Source organism: Caenorhabditis remanei, chromosome III (genome assembly GCF_010183535.1).
Source record: "Caenorhabditis remanei strain PX506 chromosome III, whole genome shotgun sequence".
Classification (NCBI taxonomy): Eukaryota; Metazoa; Nematoda; class Chromadorea; order Rhabditida; family Rhabditidae; genus Caenorhabditis; species Caenorhabditis remanei.
In genome coordinates, this window is record NC_071330.1 from 9065419 (window position 1) to 9088370 (window position 22952).

General features: G+C 36.5%; 3 protein-coding genes across 3 annotated transcripts; all 3 read left to right on the top strand.

Moving 5' to 3' along the window:
* Positions 1 to 1518: 1518 nt before the first annotated feature.
* Positions 1519 to 3095, top strand: GCK72_010178 (uncharacterized protein; the record flags this gene model as incomplete). The annotated part of the gene is made up of 7 exons (XM_053727728.1): positions 1519 to 1739; positions 1816 to 2119; positions 2196 to 2282; positions 2325 to 2458; positions 2500 to 2559; positions 2733 to 2829; positions 3075 to 3095. Coding segments are annotated over 7 exons (924 nt in total), but the record flags the coding sequence as incomplete, so codon positions are not given.
* A 10220-nt stretch (positions 3096 to 13315) lies between these two features.
* Positions 13316 to 13572, top strand: GCK72_010179 (uncharacterized protein; the record flags this gene model as incomplete). Its single annotated transcript, XM_003104029.2, has 2 exons — positions 13316 to 13412; positions 13460 to 13572. 2 exons carry the CDS (start codon positions 13316 to 13318, stop codon positions 13570 to 13572), a joined length of 210 nt encoding a protein of 69 aa, XP_003104077.2.
* A 224-nt stretch (positions 13573 to 13796) lies between these two features.
* Positions 13797 to 14541, top strand: GCK72_010180 (uncharacterized protein; the record flags this gene model as incomplete). The annotated part of the gene is made up of 4 exons (XM_003104122.2): positions 13797 to 13814; positions 13862 to 14065; positions 14197 to 14392; positions 14438 to 14541. 4 exons carry the CDS (start codon positions 13797 to 13799, stop codon positions 14539 to 14541), a joined length of 522 nt encoding a protein of 173 aa, XP_003104170.2.
* Between the last annotated feature and the right edge of the window lie 8411 nt (positions 14542 to 22952).

Consider the following 22952-nt stretch of genomic DNA (forward strand, 5'->3'; position numbering starts at 1 on the left):
CTAAATGCTTCTATTGACGGCCCGGAAAACGAATTCAAATCATTCTCAAAATAAGCAGTAGAATTACTCTCCAGTATGCATGGAATGGCGAATGCAACTAGGAATTAACTAGGCGTGTAGAGATGTGAGCTGCTTTCTTTCTCGTTTCTATTCAAAAGAGCTAAAGGGCAGATGGGTGTCGCGGGTTGATTCGACGGGCGCGCGAGCCAAAGCAGAGGGAAAAGAGAAGACGACGAGGGATTAGTTACCGCTTGGGAGAAAAGAATCCAGAGGAACCACTAACCGATCTATTAACAACTCTATCATGATGCTTGGCCACCTGTGCCTTGAAAAGGTAGAGATAATAGCAAGTTTCGAGAAATAAAATGGAAGAACTTGTTTAAAAATTGGCTTGCTATTCCAAATCAAATTGTTGAAATAACAAATTATCTGCGTCTCCTCGGGATCTCTGTTTTCTTGGGTTTTAACAGGAAAGAGATTTCATTGCGAAACATATGTAAGAATAGAGAAAGGCAGAGAAAACAGCTTCGTTACCCATCCCTCCAGTTGATGGGCAACTGAACAGAAAAAATAAAATAAGAGAAACGTGTTAGAGAGAACGAAGGAACATGTCTCTAGAGTTTATTGTTTTAATATTAGTTGAGTAAGAACTTAGAAGACCAGTTTGATGAGCGGGGACATGTTAGCGAGCTAAATCGATATATCATTCAATCACTCACCTAATTCAAACCAATTCGATTGAAACTTTGAGATGGCTATCCCTGAAAAACGAAATTCTTGAAAGAATGGTAATGACTTCATCATCAACCGCAAAGGAATAAAAATAACTAATGATTTTTCGGCAAAACGTTTTACCGGAATGATTATTTGACGATTAAGAACCTAAAAAGTAATATTCCAGCTTGAAAACTGAATTTAAGAGATTGAAAGAAGAAAAATGAAAAAGAATCACTAATATGTCGTAAGATATGGAGATTCGTACGTAGTTTGGCGTCAGTGTGTCTACACCGATGATTAAGAATTTTTCGGACACACATTTGTACACAAAATAAGCCGCAAATCGATCGTTTTCGGAAAATATTGCTTGTATTTTCTCAGATAAACGCACCTATTCTTATTAAATGTTTATTTAAATTCTGAGTTCATAGCAAACACCTTACATAGTCGCATTCACAAAAAATAACCATCTCACTCTCCTAGTTGTTTTCAGGCTACAGGCGGAAAATGTCATCTTCTGGCGTTCCCGTTCTTCACTGGAACTTTGGAATCGGGCCTATAACCTGTCATGCGTGGAATAAGGATCGCACACGTTAGTTACTAAATATTTTCCATGGAACTTTCCAGGGCAATCCAAGTGGAGTAGCCATATTGCCCAACATGCGAACATTATTTAGCTGTCAGCATGTTTCAGAAATAGCTGTTTCTGCGTCTTCGAACGAAATTCATATCTTCGAATGGCGCAACGGCGATTGGCAGTCGATCCATGTTCTCTCGGAGCACGATCTTCCTGTTACTGGCCTCGACTGGGGAACCAAAACAAATCGAATTGTCTCTTGCTCTCAAGATAAAAATGCATTCGTTTGGACATTCGATAAAAATGTTTGGAAACCTGAATTGGTTTTGGTTCGTTTTAATCGTGCTGCCACTTACGTAAAATGGTCGCCATCGGAGAACAAATTTGCTGTCGGAAGCGGGGCTAAGCTGGTCTCCGTTTGTTACTACGAACAAGAAAATCATTGGTTAGTAATTAATGTTTCATAAAAAAAGTTTTTGGGGATTTTTTTTGTTTAGTGTCTAAACTGACTAATGTTTCAGGTGGGTCTCAAAGCAAATAAAAAAACCTATCCGATCTACTGTCACTTGTCTCGATTGGCATCCGAACAATGTTCTTTTGGCTGTTGGTTCCTGCGATTTCAAATGCCGCGTGTTTTCTGCTTATGTGAAGGAAGTTGATGAGAAACCGTCGCCAAACCCATGGGGACAAAAAATGCCATTTGGTCAATTGATGAGCGAATATTCAGTTGGAGGATGGGTTCATCGTGTTGCTTTCTCCCCGTCCGGATGTCGTTTGGCTTTTGTTTCTCACGATTCTTCTGTTTCATTTGTCGATTCTACAGTTGTGAGTTACATTTTTTTAAATGAGGATGAGAGTAATTTTTTGACACTCTGGAACAATCAAATATTTTCTATTTCAGGATAGCCAAAAAGTTCAAAACTTGCGAACCATTCATCTTCCGTTTACTACCGTTGAATGGATCACTGAAAACAGTGTTGTCACAGCAGTAAGATTTGGAGTTTTGAGCAAAATACTCATATTACTTTAGGGTCACGACTGCTCGCCGGTTCTATTCGTCGTCTCCCAAGATGTTCTTAAGGAAGTTTGTAAACTAGATGTTCCCTCAGCTGCAAAATCATCAAGTGTGAACAGTGCTCTTCAGCTTTTCAAAAATATTGATAGGTAAATTAAAACTAAAATTGTCGTTATAGTGGTAATTCCAGAAACAACGCTGCTGAAAAAGTGAACGTCGCACTGAAGACTCTTCATCAAAATCGTATAACGTGAGTTAAATTAATCGGTTCAACAAAAACTGGGGAAGTCGAAAGTCGACCCGTCGAATTAGGGGATTCGGCTTTCCTGACCATGGCAACCTCAAAACAAAAAATCGTGCTTTTCATGATGGCATTCATTATTACAATAAAGCTTATCAAAATTGAGAATTCAGTTCGAAAAGTTTCAGTCAAATTCTCCCCCATTCGGGAACTGTCGGAAACGTGGTCAAGTTCACAACATGTGGAACCGACGGAATCGTTGCTTTGTGGGATTTGAAAGTAAGTGTCGTTTTTTCACTTTTTCAAAAAGATTTGAGTTCAGGAGACACTAGAATTTTGTCGGGTAAGTTGGTGTTGCAGGTCTGATATTGAAATGTTTCAAACATTGTTGAAAATCTAATTTGAGTGAAAGTTTTGAAGATTTGATAACACCCAACGCATGAAATTTCAATAACAAGTGTTCTGCGCTCTTCTGCGAATTGAATTCCGATAATTTCTATCAGATAACGATTTTGCATTTTCAGAATCACCCGTCATTGGTCTAAAAGAATTCCGTCTTCTCATTTAACAAAACATCATTTTCTTATATTGCTCTGTTCACCTCAATTCCAACAAGCGTTTTATTCATCATGTGATTTTTGTGTATACTATTTTATCCCTTTTCCATTCATCTCATTTCATTTATTATGACGAAAATTTTGAGACTTGCTTTAACCATTTAAAAATATATCTTAAGTTTTTATACTGCAATGCACATTTTTCCAAAAAGTTTTCTCATTTGTTTTTTTTTTTCATTTTTGCGTTATATTGTCGCTTTATTACCTTTCATTAGATCTTTTCCAGTTTTTTCTATTGACATTTTTATCTAATTCCAAAACTTTAGATAATGGAAGAAGATGATAATGATGTTTGGACCAAAGATGGCCACTGCAACGCCTGCCGAACGCAATGTGCCGACGAAGAGGAGAAGCAGGATCACCGCAACAGTACAAAGCATATTAAAGTGAGTGAAACACGTTGCTCAAAAACATAGCCAATGTTCAATTATTAAGAAATGGAATCTGCATAAGTTCTTCTCGGAGTCAACTATTCATGGAACCTTAGCTGCCTCTGAAATGCTCGAAAGATATAAACTGAAACGGTTACCTATCGTAGGTATGTTATGCGAATTGTTTTGTTTTTTTTTTGGTACCCTTGTTAAAGAAATAAGAACTGAATTATGAAATGAGTCAATTTCTTTCTCTTGAATGCAAAGCTGTTTACTACAGGTCTTCAACAGTGCCAAGAAATTCAACAACTCGGACTTTCCAACCAAGAAAAAGCAAACTTTTGGACATGCAGCATCTGTTATGAAGTCGGAGGAACTTATGATTCTGCTGATGCACATCTCACTTCAATGGAGCATATCAGAAATTATATGGTAACATATGTTTTTAAAGTTTTCAGACGATACAGTTATTTAATTCTTCTTAAAAAGAAAATGTTATCGTTTTTTTTATTTGTAATCTTAATATGATTCAATTTTCTTATTGTTCGCCTTGTTTCATTATTACGTATTTTCCAACTACAGGATGAATGTGAATGTGACGAAAAGGAAACAATCGAAAAAGAATGTCAAAAAGATGAATGTCTAAAATACGAAAGGTATCGTGCAGCTGCTGAACAAATTTTCAAACGAGACGGGGGAGTTCAAGGACTACAGCCTCCAAGCATTCTTCGAATGACATTGAACACAGATGAAGGCAAGAAGAAGTTCGGAATCGAAAATGAAACTTTCCTAACATTTCACTCAAGTGCAAATTTCGCCGAACGTAGTGTTCTTCATTGTAGTGTAGGTTTCAGTTCACATCGCATTATTTCTGATCATGAGATTTCAGATCTGTAATGAAGTGGAGCCAGTCCACTTGAATGGCAAGTATACAAGCGAGAAGGCACGTGTTAATCATCGTGAAAGTCCGAGACATTATCGCTGCGCAACGCTCACAAGTATCATGAACGAATGTTAGTAGATCCCAATTCAATGAATTTGTAAAATAAGTCAATATTTCTATTCTGTTAGTCATTTTTTGCAGTTGATCCACAAGAATTATATGATGAATTAAAAACAACCGAGACTCAATCGGAACTTCATTGGTTCGAAAAAGAACCAAATGCGTGGTACGTCAGTCAACCATGTGGTTACCGTCAATCAATTCAAGCTGGTAAAGAAACAATGTGTCTTGTTTGCTTCGCTCTTGTAGACACTGATCTTATTCTCGATCACTTCAGTTCAGAGTTTCATGTAATGAAATACATAGTGAGTAAATGATTCTTTACGTTCAAATCTAAATTTCCTCCAGAATTTGATTTCTACTTATTCGTCCTATCGCGCTCGTCAACTTTCCGGACCAGACCGACGTCATGAAGCTTTGAATATACTGTTATCAGCCTTAACACTGGAACATGACAACAAGCAGTTTGCTCTTAATCTTTCTCGTCTGCCAATCAATGTTAAAAGGGAACTCTCAGAGGATATTCATAAATATGAAGATGCTGCTGTTGATATCATCGAAGATTTTAAAGACTCAACTGGAAAAGTGTTCCGATTCTGTCACACATGTTCCACTTACATAGAATTTGATCTCAGTCAAGTCTCATCTCCCGATCAAATGAATTATTCATGGAAAATACACGTTAACAGTGTGGATCATTTTGATGCTGCCGCAATGAAATCTCGTATCTGTTTTGGTAAATAAAAAAACAGTGACGATGATTTCAACCAAAAAGTTCAATTTTAGATCCTGGATACTTCGTTCCGTATTCTCCAACTATCCACAATATCGACACTGAAACTAAAGGCGTGTGGAAAATTAATAAGGTATTCAGAATTAAAACGAGCTTTTACTGGATAATTCCAAAAAATTCAGGACGTATTAATTCAAACTCAATGTGATGTTGGACTTGAATTTATGGTGGAAGACGAAAAAGCAAACGAAGTCACTTGCCAATGTTGCTGGAAAGTTTTTTCGAAAAATCCTGTTTTCGTCAATCAACATATTCGTTCTTACGAACATCTAAAACACTACATTGTTCGTTTATTTTAAGTTTACCCTATTTTTACTGTTCACATTTCAGTACATATGTGCACCAGACAGCATTCGAATTCTGCTGGGTCCGGAAACGGATTCAAAAAAACAAGAATTCTTGATCGACTGGCTTCGAAGACACTCTGGAATGTTTCAAAAAAGAATGCCGGTAACCTGTCCGGGCTTTGACACACACCCATTACTTTCATACTTTTAGCTCTACTCCAAGTTGAAAACTCTCGAGTTATCTTCATGGCCCACGGTTTCACGCCGGATTGTAGAATCATCTCTCTTACCGAAAGATTCAGATAAAGTAGTTGTTGAGACACTATTGGATCTTGTAGATAAAGTTGCCTGTGATAACGGTAAAAAATAATATTTTCTAATCTCGAACATTATCAAATTTTAGAAGAAAACATGGAAATGAGTGCAAAAGACGCACTGCTCGCTGTTGGTATGTTAATTATTAACACGACCAGAGGACTGGAAAACGAGTTGGGATCAGTTATTTGTAGATGTGAGGTTAGCTAAACCGCCAACTCTTTATCAAATTTTTCCTGATTGTTCTATTGTTTTTTTCTAGAACTGCGAACATCTTGTGATTGCAAATGCATCTACATGGGTTCATGATATTTTCGAGGTTCACATGTGTTCAGACGAACATTATAGACGGATGACTGTCTCCAAGCAGAACATAATTTCTGCATTCGGAATACTTTCAGAAAAATCTTCTTATACTGTCAAACCATTCATTCAAAAAGATCTATCTAAGGTTTGAGTGATAAATATGAAGTTGTACACTATTTTTTAGTTTCAGAAAGTAGTCTGGCAATGGAATCCAACAACAAAGCAACATGATTACGTGGCTAGTGTTGTTGGTCTTCCTGACATCATTGAACGCCGTTATTTTGGAATGGAACTTGGAATCCGGAAACCACAAGCAGATTTCTACTGTACACTGTGCAAAACAGTTTTTCACAAACGCGCTGCAGAGTTGGAAGCGCATGTTAGAGAAATGGATCATTGTATTAATTGGATTCATAAAAATCGATATTCTCAAATACGGGAACTTTTAAATCTGGCAACAGATCAAGCAGGAGATAAAGGAAAAGAGTATCGAAAGTTTCTGTCAGGAATTCTTAAAGAAGTTCATCCACCAGAGGACTATTGTATTTTGGTATATGATCCGATTGGAGAAGAGGAGCGAAGACAATTAGCGATTCTGCAGAAAATTCAGATGGAGGAGAAACATAAGAGAGCTTCAGAAATGCAAATTAAAGCCGCGGCTGGTAAGAGTTAGCGTGAATGATCTCCTCGTAAACCAAAATATGATGCTTCTAGCATCGTTAAAGGATAAATCATTACCTTCAGAAATACGCACAACGTTTATTTTCTATAAAATATTTTTTTCAGAGAAGGCGAAAAAAGCTCAAGAAAAGCAAGAACGCCAACGTCAGAAGATTGAGCAAATGAGAATAGAACACCAGAAACGAGCTGAAGAAGAAGAACGTCGTCGAGAGAAAGAGAAACACAGGCAAGCTGAAAGAGATGCGCGTCTTCAGTATGCAAGAGACAATGTCTACAAGTATAAAAGTCAGGAGACTCCTGATGACATTTCTTTGAAGAATCGTCTTGAGAACGCTTCAAAGCTACAAAAGGTTTGTAGAAGATATTATAGTTAACTTCTTCGTCGTATAATTGATGGTGTAGTGTAGTAGTTCTAAGTGTAGGTGATTGAAATAGTTTTCAGATGAATATTTAGAAGAATCAGAAATTTTAGACTCACCGTGGAATTACTTGAATTTAACTTTTTTTTACTTCAGAACTCGGAGAGAAACTCTATCGATATTCAAAAAGCGAAACTGGAAGCAGAAAAGTTACACCTCTCAAACTTATCGAGTTTTGCCAAGGCTGCGGTCACTGGTAAAAATGATCCAAAACTTATTATCAGGCCGCAATTGAAATCAAACCCGCTATCTTCGTTCGGAATTGCTTCGAATGCACAATCATTTCCACCAGGAATTAATGTTCAGGGTGCAACGAACGGATACAATCCCTATCAACAGGTAATCAACCATTTTTAGATCTTATTTTTCTTGTCATCCCCTCTTTCGTTTTTTTTTGCGCGTTGTAACAATTTTCGCGATTCACCGCGACCAACCTATCCCATTTTAAATTACTGCTCTCATCAATTGAGATGGACTATATGATATTTCTGTGAAGTCTCCAATCCGACATTGCTGATCTCGCTGAGATATATTAATCCTTTTCCCGTTTTTTCTTGCGCTCTGGGAGTCCAAATCATGATTTCTGTTACAGTAATTTTCTGAAACAAATTTCACATCAAGTAAAATTATTTTACAGACCGCCCATTATCTTATTATCGCTTATTTTTTTTTCAGTGATATTTTTTCAACTTCCACATTTTCTCTGTCTTAGTTTCTATTTTATTCAGCAACCAATGTCCTACTTCAATGTTCCTCACGCAACATTTGAACAACATCGACCGCCACCATCAGTAGGCTTTTCGATGAATTTCGCTAATTTCCAAGCATCACCACAACAAGAACTTCCTGCATTCATCAAGAGGTAAGTTTTATGAGAATCTTGACGCCGATGGCCCATTTTAAAAGTCTCCTGAATTGTCTTAATAATTTTTTTGTCAGTGTAATATTGTAATCGACCGTTTATAGGCCATCACTGAAGGGTCAACGAGTGGATCAATCAATTCACAATGCGGAGATGATCAAGAATAGGGCAGATTTACTTAATTACAGTAAGACTTTAATCTATTCCATCAATAATTACAGCCCCAACTACTACTCAGCTGTTTACTTCAAAACGATCAATTTTACAAATATAATTATAACCGATATCTTCATTTAATCTCACTGTCAATTGTTCATTTAGCATTCGAATTATTGCTTCTCGAAGATAATTTTTCCTAGAGTGACGATCCCTACGAACCATAAGTTTTTGCCTTCCGCAGAATTTAAATATAATTACAAAATTTTCTGAAATATTCGATTTTATTAAGTGTTTGTTTTCTTGAAGTCAATGTCTAGTTCATATGTTTTATTACAGTGCGCCGCCAAGGAGCCTCTGAAATTTTGGATCCATCGGAAATACCACGAGAGTTCATTCAAAGTGCTCAAGACCATCCTGACGCATTTGGAATTGATTTATTAGCGGAGGTAAGAGTATTTCATGTGAGAATCAAATATCAGTTAAATGAGACCAAGAAATTTTCAGGTAGTTTGTCTAGATGATCCTACACTCGACTCGTATTTGTGTATGATTTGTGATAATTGGTCAGACCCGAAAGGAATGATAAGACATTTGTGTTCCACTGAACATAAGAGTGCGTATATGGTACGAAGATACTAATTTACTGGTTGTGTCAATATTTTTCTGTTTCAGTACAAGAAGCATCCAGTCTATCATGTAGAAGTGTCTCGTGAAAAAGATCCGATAATTCGCAGTAGGGTTCTCAATAACTGTACTAGAGATTTGAAGGTAATATAAGCATTCCGTCTGTTTTATTGTTCAATAATAACCCATATCATGTTTCCTTTCTCTCAATATATCGTTGCAGGTACAACATATGGGAGATGTTGTCAACACTCGTATGAAAACTCTTGTTGACAAAAAAACAATTGAAAGACTTTGGCCGGGATATGAAGAATATTTCTACCAACAAAAAGATAGTTCTAGACCTTGGTCAAGTGGAGGTTTTAAACCAGTGGTTGGACCTCCAATCGTTTTGCCAGAAGTGGTTAAACTACCTGTTTCGGTTACTGATGTTTCAATGGAAAGAAATAGGAATGAAAGTTTTCCAAGCAAGAATAATGATGGAAGAGGGAGAATTTCAGATGGAAGGTGATTGAAATATTCGAATCATTAGAATGAGTAAATAAGTTTCACGCATGATTTCCTTGATTTCGCAGTTCAACATTATTTCTCTCTACTCTTAGTCATAATTCAACTTAATTACTTTCCAGCTATAATCGGTCACGAAGATCCCCAAGTCGCGAAAGCAGGGATCAAGTTTCAAAAGGTCGTCGTCGGAGTCGTACTCGATCACGAAGTCGTTCCCGTGAACAACGCTACCGAAGCAGAAGAGATCGCAGATCTCGGAGCAGAAGTCGTTCGAGAAGTCGTTCGAGAAGTCGTCTGAGAAACCGTTCGAGAAACCGTTCGAGAAGTCGCTCGAGAAGTCGATCGAGAAGTCATTCTAGGAACAGAAGTCGTGACCGTCAATCTCAGCAAACTCGAAAAGACATATACACTGAACAGACCGATTCATTTTTGGCTAGACTAACTGAAAATCAACAGTCATCGGCTGCTTCTGACGCTCAGCTACCTAAAGAGACCGATTTCAATGCGAAACTGGCTACAGTTCGCAGCTTAACACAGGCAGGAGTAATCAGAGGAACGCAGGTCGAACGTGGCTCTGGATCTCCTATTGAAAAACCTGCTCCGGTGGAACCAACAATATCTGCGGGAGAACGTCGCAGAATTGAGAGACAAAAAAATGAACATGAAGCGGTTTGATTATTGCAAATTACATAATTTAAGTCAATATCTTCTTACAGGAACTCAAACGGAAAGTAATGGGTGTCTTGATGGGATTGGAGCACTTACTTGTAGTACATAATGGTAGCGTTCCAAGAGAGCTAATTCTCAAAGAGTATGAGGCATATGGGTTGGATCCAGAAGACGGAGATAGAGAGGTGGACCGATTCATAAACGATTCGAGAAACGTAGAAGTGAGTGAATAGAGTCCCGTCTCGAAACTGTATATCCTGGTAGTAATAAAAACACCGTAGTAAAATTATAATATATCTTCTTGATTTTTCATCAGTAATGAAACATATTTTTAAGGAAGTCGAACCAGCGAAAAATAATATAAATGATGTGATTTCTCAATTCGGGTTGGCGCCTAATCCGATTCCAACTAATCAGTACGTTCAACCATCTCAATATCCTCCACAAAATATTCAACCTGTTCAACCTGTTCAACAACAATATGGAATTTCATCTCAACCACCTACGAGTGTTTCCGCTTATTCACAAGCATTCAACCTACATGGTTCTAGAAAAGCTCCGCTGTCGCCTATTTCTGCTGCAATTGTTCCACTAAATCAATCTGCCTTGGCTTCACAACCCCAACAACAAAAAAATCAATCCTTTTACCAAAATCCAAGTACGTCAATGGATTATGGAATAACATCTACTGACGCATCTGGATTTTCTGCCAAATCAACATCTGAAAAGGAGAAAGATGATAATTCGTCGTCAGACGAAGAGGATGAAGCTTACATGGAAGTTTATAAATTAATTGGAAGAGACAAAAACAAAAAAGAGAAACAACCTGTTGAAAAAGAGAAACAAGAAGAAGTGATAATTCCGGGACAAAAGATGGCTCTTAAACGGACAATTCTACCAAACGGAGCACCTGTTGGTGGAAAACCTATCGTAAGTTGAACCTTTATCTGTTGTTCGTAAATAATGATTTACAAAAAAAACTTTCAATTCCAATTAGTATAAAACACTAATATTCAAGAAAGACTTGTGCTATTTAATAAATTTTTATGAAATAAAAATGTTTCACATAGCACAACTTTTTCGTGAAGAGGTCCATGAGATACAAATATGATTACGAATGCCATAATACATTCCAGAATCCACCAGTTGTTCCCTCTCCGACGCCTTCGAATGCTTCTTCTGCAACACTTGTGGCTGTGACACCATTTTATGTTGATTCAACAGCGACAGAAAGTGCTCCAAAAGCAATTTCCAATCCCGTTGAAGTTACTCGGCCACAATTGGAGACATCGCTTGGAATACCAGCTCCCATAGCTGTGAAAAATGTTCATCAAGTGTCAACACAACAACAGCCACAGCCAATCGTGTATCAGAATCCACAACAAGGATATCAGATGAATGCCTCGATAGGTCAATATCAACAACAACCAGTTTATCAGCAACAGCCACCTCCGCATCAATATCCACCTCAGCAACCAGTACAATATCAACAACAGGTTAGGGTTCGAATTTAATTTATTTCTAACTTAATTACCTCCAGATGTACCAACAGCAACATGCTCCTCCACAATATCCTCAGCAATATGGCATCCAACAACCAGGTTATCAGCTACAACCACCACAGCAAAACGCGTATTCTCAGGTATTCACCTGACATCTGGTATTTCTTAATACCTTCTTTTCCAGCAAATGTACCAGCAGCAACCGGTCCAAAATTATCAGCCACAACAACCACAATATTATCAACAGCAACCACAACAAATGCAACCACAGATGCAACCACAGATGCAGCCACAAATGCAGCCACAACTGCAACCAAATTTTCAAAACAATGCAGCTCCATCATACGGTGGCGCACCCCAACAGTACTACTGGCCACCGCAATAATTTTTTTATTTGTATAATATCGTGTTCCCAGCTTTCCGAATCCTAGTACTTTATTTCTAATAATTGCCTTGTAAGAATCTCCAAATTTCCCATTTCTCTTCCTAAACTTTGTTCTGGATGATCAATACAGGTATCATGCAACAATAAAACTTTTTATAAATATAACCAAACCGAAAAATACAGCTGGAACTGAATTAGATAATTCCAAAATTTTCTGCGTATAAAACATAGGATTTATGTTTCCCGTTTAGAAGTTTTAGACTGCTGCTTCAAGCCAATCGGCATACTCCATGTTATTTTAGTGTACACAATACGTTTCCATTCTGAGCGTGTAATTTACAATTGGATAAAGCATCCACTTGTTGATGTTTCCAGAGAAAAGACAATTATACCAAGAATTACGATGCAAAGTATAGAATAATAGGGTACAGAAGCTTCACCTTTTTTTTTTAAATTTTGGTTAATAATAAATTGCTTCTCGTTTTATTGTTGGGAACTCCAATATAAATGCCCACACGGCCTTTTTGACAATCTTGCCTGCTATACAAAAGTGACGAAGTTATGTTTTTGTAAAACGGAAAAATGCTTTCTTTCGATGAATCACTGGAAAATAAGAGAGAAAATCGTATAAAAAAGGGGAAAGGAAATGAAAGAAGGATACGGTTTTCTGTTTTAGTGAAATGGTTATTTTCTGGGTGAGTGTTTGCATGCTTTTCAGTGTTTCGATAATGAATTTATTCCAGAATACACCACTGAGGGTGAAAATCGCAAAGGTATGTGTTTTCTATTAATCAAGCTCTGCCCTAGTTCCCAAATGATATTTCTAGGGAACCGTAGGGTTACGGTAGTCTTGGTAAATCTAAATGAACCGGAAAGTAGAATTTCAGATAGTTGCAATTGTTTTGACAATCATTCCTTTGATTCCACAACTTTTAAATTTCTTTTACAAATGGACAGAGCCTTTGGAAGGAAACTGGATTTTAGCATTTTTGATTGGAGCAATCTTCGAAATAATATTCGTAATAATCATCATTTTCGAGTGCAAATGTTTGATTCTTGTGTCTTTGATAATATTTGTAAGTTTCAAATTCAATTTGTATCATGAAAAAAATCTCGATTTCAGATAATCCATTTGGTCATTTATACTATAGCTTCCAATTTTGTGATTTTGGGTTTTGCCGGTGAATTTTGAATTTGAAACAATTGTTGACTTGACAGTTGACAATCATTTAAAATGAAAAAATCTGGAATTTTCAGTAACATCAATGACGACAATGAAACGTCGTTACAATATCCACGATGAGAAGGATGCGCTCTATTCTGCATTATTAATGGAAGTTTTCTTCGTTTTCATTGGAATTCGTCAGTTTATTTCCATTCAGAACTACCAAAGAAACTATCATTTTCAGTGTATTTCATTCGATTCTATGCGGCTCTAACGGTCTACAGATGGACTAAAATTCCACGAATCACTGCGAATATCACGTCTTCTGGACCTAAAATTACATTGCAAAATATATAGAAATACGAAGAAATTCTGAAAAAATATGTTATTTTGAGTTTAAAAATTGAATGTTCGAAAATAAAAGATTCAAAAAGGTTTCAGTTTGTTTCAAAAACAGAAATGGATTAAAATGGAATCGGATAACCGGTTTTATGGATGAAAACATTTAGTCACGAACCATTGATTTTTCATTGTTTTTCAGAATAAAACCTCTGTTTTCTTTGTAATTTTAACCGAAAGAGATGTCATTTGGTGGTCCAGTGAGGGTTTTCAGAGTAATTTTAAACACGAAAAACACGAATTTCAGCCACAAATCTTCTGTTTTCAAACTCGACACGTCGTCATATTCTTCTCAATTTTTGGATTAATTGAATGTTTATGGCAATCCGTATTCAATGGAGATCTTGTCACGAAGACAACTGGATTCGTGTCTTCTGCTTTGGAAATTGTACTGTTGTATGGAGTTATCAAGAATCAGTCAAAACTTTTGAAGGTTTCAATGTATATTTCGGTAAGGAAATTGAAGATTTTGGGATGGGTCAGACCCCTCTGCTGATGATTTGAAATATAATCCGAAAGGAATGAAACAAATACTTTTTCAGTAATTTTTAGAGCATCTCCCGGCATAAAATCAAATTTCAGTTAATCCACTTGACATTTGATTTCGGCGGAATCCTGGTTACTCCTGTATATTTCGCTAGTCAAGTGGCTTCTGGATACGAGTCCAATGACACGTATCCAAATATATTGGGAGTTAAAACAGCCGAAGAAGATCGTTTTGTAGTTGGATTGGTGACTGGATACTCAGTTGAAATCATAAGTACAGCTGGAGTTGCATGTGAGTTTTCAATCGAAATGAAATGATTTAATCTGCTTTTTATAGTGTCCGTTCTTCAATTTATTCTAATTAATCGATGTTATGTCTATGCGAAAATGATGGAAAGTGGAATATTCAAACAGTCGAAACTCAGTGTTATTAAGTTTTGAGACATTTCTTGAATGTTGGGTTGACTCGTAATGAAATTTGTAACCTATATAAACTATTTGAATAAATAAAGAATAAGTTCTAACAGCGAATATTTTTATTTACAAACCTGCACGCGTAAAAGATTCGAATTCGAATGATGGAAAATAGGGGGAAGAAAAGAGAAATCAATGGAATTGTATAACAATTATTACAGTAAGTTAATGATGATTTTCAAGAATTCCTTTTAGATGATGAGTGGTTTTTGTGGCTTCTCAGTTGTTTGCTCAACGATTTCACGTGGTGGATTGTTCTCGAAGAACTTGAGAACAGCTGCGAATGGATCCAATTCTTTTTCATGATCCTTATCTTCAGATGAAGTATGTTCAACCTCTTCTTCAGATTCCATTGTCTCTGGAGTTGTCGTGCGTTCCTCGATTCTTGGGAAGCTATCTTCAATCACAATTGCTCCTTTTCCTTCCATTTCTGGCTCTTCTGTGGTTGATGGAACTGAATTCAATTCTTTGTTTGCAGCCTTAAATAATGGAATTTAGAATTCAGATGAATTGTGAATCAACTAACCTCAGAGTTCTTTTGTTCATCAAAAGCGGAGAAAATATCTCTGAGAATAGTATCAGAGACTTCAGCTGCATCCTCTGGCATTGGAGTACTGCTACTGACAACAGCTGGAATTGCTGTGTTTACTGTTGGTACAACAGTGACGTCAGCATTTCCAGATTGCTCTTCTGGAGCTGGAGTTGGAGTGATGGCTGTCCAAATTTGACGAGATGGAGCATTTACTGGAATATTCTGAGACTTCTTTTGGAGTTCTTCATAAATTTTATCGTGAACAGATGGCTGTGGAATCGGTTGGAAGAATTGTGGAGCCTGTGGGAAGCGGTCTTCTGGTTGTTGTTGTTGTTGTTGTTGTTGATGTGGGAAGAAGAATTGTTGTGGTGGTTGCTGAAATTTCGATTTGATTGAAAGCGAAAGATTTTTGAAAAGCCTTACCTGCCAAACAGTTGGTCTCTGCCATTGTTGTTGTTGATGCATTATTGGTCTTGGCCAGAAATGTTGTTGTGGCTCTTGTTGCTCTTGTTGCTGTGGCTCTTGTTGCTCTTGTTGTTGTTGTTGTTGCTGCTGCTGTTGATGTTGTTGCTGTTGTTGCCATTGAGCTTGAGCCTGTTGAGCCTGAACTTGTTGGATCTCCATTTGATGCTGTTGCCAGAAGGCTTGAGCTCTCTGTTGTTGAGCATAAGCTTGTTGAGCCTCGTATTGACGACGTTGCTCTTCTTCATAACGTGCTCTCTCTACCCATTGCTGACGAGCGGCTTCTTCTTGCATTTGTTGTTGTTGCTGTTGAATAAAGGCCATTTTCATTTGTTGTTGCTGATAATAAGCAGCTTGAAGTCTTCTCATTCTCATCATTCTCATTGCCATCATTTGTTGCATGTACATTCTCTCTTCCATCATTTGTTGGAATTGTTGACGAGCCTCCATCATACGATATTGCTAGAAAAATTAATATGAAAATGAGTTTCATTTAATTCAGAGACTTACCTCGATTTCATCTGGATGAAGTGGACGATCCATGTTAGAAGTAGATTTCTCTTCAACAGATCCATCAACAACTGTCTTCTTATCTCCGTTGTTATTTGAAATATCTTCAACAACAACTACCCGAGCCAATGGAATTGACATGATTCCCTCTGCAGAATTCGTCGTTTTTTCAGATGATACTTCGATCGGTGTTGCAGAAATCAAGGCTTCCATTTGTGGTTTGTCAACTGATGAAACAGTTTCTGTTTTCTGAAAATTATTTAATTTTGAATAATGTCTAAATATTCCGATTACCTTGAAAATATCAGGAGTGGCGGCCAAGAAATAGAATCCGAGAAGAGTGACGAGAAGAAGACACGTGGCGAAAAACATGCAATGGAAACATGCCCGCATTGCTTGGAAAGCTGGAGATGGAGCAGGTTTTGTTGGTGGAGCCGGCATTGGGATTATAGTTGGTTGGAGGACTGTGAACACCTGGAAACATATAGGATTACAGTTAGAAACAATTTAAATAGAATAAAAAACGAAATTTCAGGTGAAATTACATGAATAGAACTCACTTTTGGATCGATCTTGATTGCTTCTTTCTCGATGTCCTCACTCCCGTGAACACCGGGTTGGGCGCCTAGTTTGGTCATCTGCAAGATATCATTTTGATGAGAAATTGGGATAGATTTGTTCTATTTTCCATATCTACTGCGTGCAATTTAGAGTAAAAAAACAATTGAAGAATGAGAGATCAATTAAAGAAGAAGAGGGTTAGAGATAAAACAAGAAATGCTCGCGGAGCATTTTGACAGGTTGGCACTGGTGTGTGTGTCTCATAGGAAAGATCACGATTCTTCCGCGCGGATAAGGGAAAAAATGATCTTCCGATGTTATGACGTGGCAAAAGTATAGTTTATGGAAGACTTCAGTCTCTAAACTGTTCTTTTATAAAGACTTTGTGATGGTCATGACCAAGTTGAAAAATAAGAAAAACAGAAACCGGTTTTCAAAAATAGAACTGCCACTTCTTCTCGATGGGTTACTGTACACTCGAGAAAACATTGATGACGTCATGATCTTGATCGACCGATACGGAATATGATAGAGAAAGGATGAAAGGGAGAGGAAAGGAAAACGGATTTGATATCATGAATACTTTGATTTTTGATTTGATACTTTAACATATGATAGAAAGGTTCAGAGGTCTCAGAAAAGGGATAGATCTAATTGAGATTTTGAATTGATCAATGAGTAAGAAGGGGTTTATGAGCCAACTGATTGTATTCCTGGAGAAAAATATGGCAGGACATGAACAATTGGTAATGGATATTTATTCGGAATCCGAACAAAGAAGCATCAGCTGGATCATTTTTCGAAAGTGCCTGGGATCTATGAATCTGATCCATTAAAAGAGTCGAAAAACAGAATTCGTTCATCTTTCAATTCTCGAACAATCTTCATAAAAGAAGACCTTCGTGTCTCCAATTGACCGTTTAAATTGCCAAGTAGATTCTCGTTGAAAACAATTTTGAAGGTTATGAAGACAAAAAAAACATTGCAAAGAAGAAGAAGAAGACCTTCAGAATAAATGGGTTGAAACAAGACACAAAATAATAGAAAACGGTTCCACTTTTATTCGATTCTTTCGTGTTTTCTTTTTTGAAATTAAGAAAATTCTAGGAGGTTTTGGAAGAGAGTGAAGAAGAAAAAGAAGTTATCATGAAGTGGCTACATGAACTCTTTCCTCCTAAAAATCGAATAAAAACGAGTTAGAAATATTCGTTCAAAGGCTGAACATGTGTTTGGGAGTTTAAGAAGTTCAGACTTCATCCACTTGGATTTTATGTCATTTTTATTACCCAGTTTAAGAAAAAAAGATGAAACGAACTCAGAAAAAATTATTTTGATCCACTAAGACTTCAAAGTGAATGATGTTGGGAATCAGTTCTTTCTTAGAACAAAGAGAATATTCTGATTGAGAATGAAAATCAGTGAGAATAAAAGAAGAATAAGAAGAAAAAAAAGACCGAATGTGTCTCGATCGGTAGGCGTCCGAAAGTGGGAAAAAGAAGAAGACGTCAGTCATCGGACACAAGAAATGGGCGGAGTCTTTATCACACTGTTAGTTTTTGGAAAGGAGAAAAAAAGAAGAAGATGGTAATGATTTTTCAGAGAATTAATTAGGAAAAAGGTCAAAACAAGATTTAGGAGAAACTGGTTTTGAGAATATTATCACTTTCGGGACTGATTGATAAGGTGAAAGGGATTCTAATAAAGAACGTTTGGGACTTGACAGGAGGCAGTTGTTGAAATGCATTCCATCGAAATTACTGAGTTTTCATCAAAATTCCAGTTCCACAAGTACCTTTAATGGCTGAATTCATTCAAGTACGCTTGAAAAAAGTAATGCAAATATTTGAAAACTGTACACGGCACACTGACTTTTCAGTGTTTTAATGACTAGATTTTCAGAGATATGAGTCAGTTTTCAGAGAAAAGTGAAAGTTTCGGGTCGTCATCGTTCCGTGACACATCGACTAAAACTTCGATTTGAATGGTTTCTTTCTACTCAGTCATAGTTAATTTTACACTTTTACAAAGTTGAAAAGAAGGTTAAAGGTTGGTACTTTTATTGGATAGTTTTGGTAATGATGTCTCGAGAAACACGAATTTTTAAGAAAATAAAGCTTTTGCCGAATTTCTTTGCTAATAATGAAATTTGGTTTCGGGGAATTCGCTTAATCGACTATACTCTATTTCCAAAGAAATGGAGGGCGGTATTCCAGAATTAATAATTGCAGAACTGTCTTTTTAGAGATCAGGGAAATGAATATTGAACTTGTTCACTTCCTCCTCAGAATTGTTTTTCAAAAAAGTCAATTGAAATGTTTTGGAATCGCATAACATCAAATGGATAATGAGATGTCATTTCTGTAGGAAGCTAATTGTAAAAGTGATGAAGTGTATAGTAATTGTTGAAGGCATTTTAAAATAAAATAATCGCAAATAGCTATGTGGATTTATGAAGATTGTTTCAGAAGATGTCGTTTGGGAAGTCATCCGACCCATTTTTGTATTTTTTACAACATCTTTTTTCTTCAATTTGCGGCCACATCGTGATGCAATTATCTATCCGAATAATCTTTTCGTTCACATAGTTTCATTAGATTTAAAATGTTGATAAACTTTGATTTTCAGTTGAAAAAGGAACATTGGAATAGATAATAACAAGGTATAAACATAAGAATAACATGAGAAAAAGAAGGAAACAGTTTGGCGAATTTAAGGGAAATGACGAATTTAGAAGGTTCTTGAAAGGCGATTCAACTAGTGTCAAGGTTAGTTTCTCTCTTTTTTCGGACAATCACATGGTTGACACAGGGAAAAACTGGAGAGGTGACTACTGCAATTATCTGAATTCGACGATTTGATGAGTATATAGAAAGAGATGAAAAGAAGTGAATCAATACTATAAAACTATTCGAAAATCCGAAAATTACAAAATTGAACACTAGAAATACGAGGAATGGCAGAATGGTTGGAAAAAAAAAGAAGCTGGTTTTACGATTGGATCTCCAGATGACTGATTGAAAAAAAGTAGGAGAAGAAGGAGATGAATCATTACGGCTTCTTTTGGTCTGAAGACTGAAGAGTTTTTGATCATAACACGTATTCTAATAGGTTTTCTCTCTCTGTGTTGACATCAGATGGAAACATCTGAAGTAAGAATGAAATAAGGGAAGTTACAACTCTTGTTGTGTTAATTCTTCTCTAACTTACAAGGAATTATTCGTGCTTCTTAGTTTGAGCTTAAAAGGCAAAGTCACAGAAGCACAGTTGTTCTTCTTTTCTTCTGAATAATTATAAAGGACAACTTAAAAACTTTTGATACGTATTTAGTTGCTACTTTTGCCACCTATAGAGCTTTAAAATTGATATACCCCATATAAAATTACTTTTGACTCGGCGAGACACTCCCAAAGTAGATCATTTTCAGCTGAAATTTTCATAATGAATAGCCTTTCCGTCTGCGTTATAGCTCAAAAACTTGAATACACTAACCCAATTTTCATCGCTTCCACAAAACTACCCAATCGAACAAAAATATTTCTATAGAAACCCCAAACAAAAACTGTAATAATAATTTCCTATACTGACCCCTTTCTTTCTTTTTCTCACTGATACACTCAGATAATTTACTTCCAAATAACTTCAAACACATTCAGAAATCAACTGCCCATAATTGTTTCCTTTCTCACATTTAACGAAATTTGCAATTTTCATTTATGGGTCTACATTTCTGCCAGACTGAAGGTTAGTTCAGTGATTTGATTAAAGAAAATCGAATGTGGACGATAAAGAAAAATTGAAGAAATTACCGGTTTTGACTGACAAAATGCCTTTTCTTTATGTGGTCATCTGAGTCTTACTGTACTTATTTTTCTAAATTTGTTCAGTTTTTGGTACTGATCTGTTATCAACGACGTGATCAGATATCTAACATGGGAATGACCCAGGGTGTAACGCTGGGATTTCTTAGATATTTTGGGAAATGATAGCCCTTACCCCAGCTAGAACAAAATAAAAATCTTACGTGCCCCTTTTTGAGTTTCCAGAGAATGGGAGACAAGAGAGAGAGAGAGAGAGAGATCACTGAGGAAGGGATGCAAATCACTATTACTCATTCCAGTTGGAAATTAAAAAGATACTTGAAAAAAGTCCAAAAATCCACAAACAATCTCCATTCGAACAACCAGAAAATACAATGATGATGGCGAGGAGAGGAGGGAAAAGGGCGCCAATTTGAATCATTTTTCTTTTTTTTCTCTGTATGAATATGTCCAAATAATCGACAAACAGAAGCAAGGCAAGCAATGGAAAACCCGTTCTTTTTGGCGCATTTCTCTACAGAAGGCGTCCATCTTGAGTGAAAATAGTGTGTGAAGTGGAAGAGGCGCAGAGAAAACGGAACCGAGAATAAGGGTTGTTGGAAAGAAAAAAGGGATTGAAGAAACGAGAGAAGAGAGGTCGTGACCCTTGAAAAATGTTGGTCAGGGTAGAAAAAGGTTTATTTTTTGGGAGAGAATCGGAGAAGATGTTTGATTTGAATTCAAGACGAAGGAAGAAAAAAAGAAATTCAGAAGCCGGGAGAACTGTTCACTCTGCTTGGTACATTTCCTGAAAATGATAGTAGTTAAAATTTCAGAATCAGATTAGTTTAACGACTCCAATCATGGAATCAAAGTGACGTGATCGATTTATCGGAAGTAGATTCTGGAATGATGTTCCGCGTACTTCACTGAACAGAAAAATGTATTCAGCAGTCGCTGAAAAATGAAATGCCACCAAAGGCTGTTGAAAGCTCGGTTTGAATTCTGGTCTCCATTTTGATTCTCAGTTTTCCTACAGTCTCATTCTCAAAGTTGTTCGGTAACTTTTCTCTTAAAATAAGCTGAATAATATTTGCATTCTAACAATCTTTGTATTTTAAACACTTTTTTGTCTGTAATCTTTGAAAAACATTGAAAACATTGAAAACTTTGAAAACACACCAATAATCGTTCGTTTCATTTTCTATTCCACTTCCATAACCGGACATTTATACAAACCAAACTGAACATTCCAAACAAATTTCAAAGCTATAAGTGGAGGAGAAAAAAGACAAACAAAAGAAAAAACAAGTCCTAAAGGCTAAATGACGACACAATTTTCGGATTATATCGTACTTCTTTGCCCTTCATTTTTTCTATTTTTTTGGAATTCGAAGACGTCACAGATTCAGATGGTACAGTATCCAAACCACGACAAAAACATGTAATGATGATGACCTTGAAAATAAAAGATTTGTTGCAAATGGAATGGTAAACATTGATGTTGAAAAAAGGACTCATGTGATTCACATGAGAGTGTTGATGACGTGGCACTAGTTTGGGGAAGAAGAAGAAGAAGACGTTGAGGAAGATTGGATTTCTGTAATGAGGCGTATCAAACACACGATATTTGGGGGTTTTGTGTCAGAGAATGGGTTAGAAAAGTTTTAAAAAAATAATAGAAGGGGAATTTTGGTTTTCTGATTCTTGATGTTCCAATGAAAGGATACAGGGCAGAACAAAATCAGAAATAGACAGATGCATGATGAGGGAATGCTGGTTTGGAAGATAGTACTCTTATTTCTCTCCTTAGAACAAGCTGATCCTGTTCACAATCAATAAACTCTTTCGCTCTGAATTGAATACCGTAAGAAAAGAAATAGAAGCCCATGGACGGTTATTCTACTCAAAAATCTCAATTCAATGAATATTCGACGGGCAGCTGTTGTATCGAAAATTATTGATATTTTTCATCACAGTTTCAGATCTAAAATTAGCTGAAACTTTCGCGTCTTTGCCCATTTCTAAAACTTGCAGATGAAGAAGTGAATTGGAGAAAAGAAATGAAGAATTGAAAATTATCCAGATGACAATGGAGAATACAAAAACCCAAAAAGATACTTTAGATCCAACAAAATACGAGTTTAGGATTTATCAATTCATAAAGTTGAAGAAATTCTGGAGAATCTCGATGAATGTTGTGAATGATGTGACAAGAGTAACATGGAAACAATAGAAATCAATGTGAAGATAGTTTTTCTGAGCTTAATCCACACTACATTTACTTCCAACGACTCCAAGAACTGATGTTCAAAATTTTGGTTTTCATTCATTTTATATGATTGAAAAATATTGATAATTTGATTGTCAGAAACACTTTTGTCTTAACTCTTTCCGTCAATAAATAATAACTTATTTACGTCCGCAAGGGTACGTGATAGAGAAAAATGTGTAGTATGAGTTCAATTTAGCCGTGTTCTAATTACTTGTATTTGTAGCACAAATGCAACTTTTTC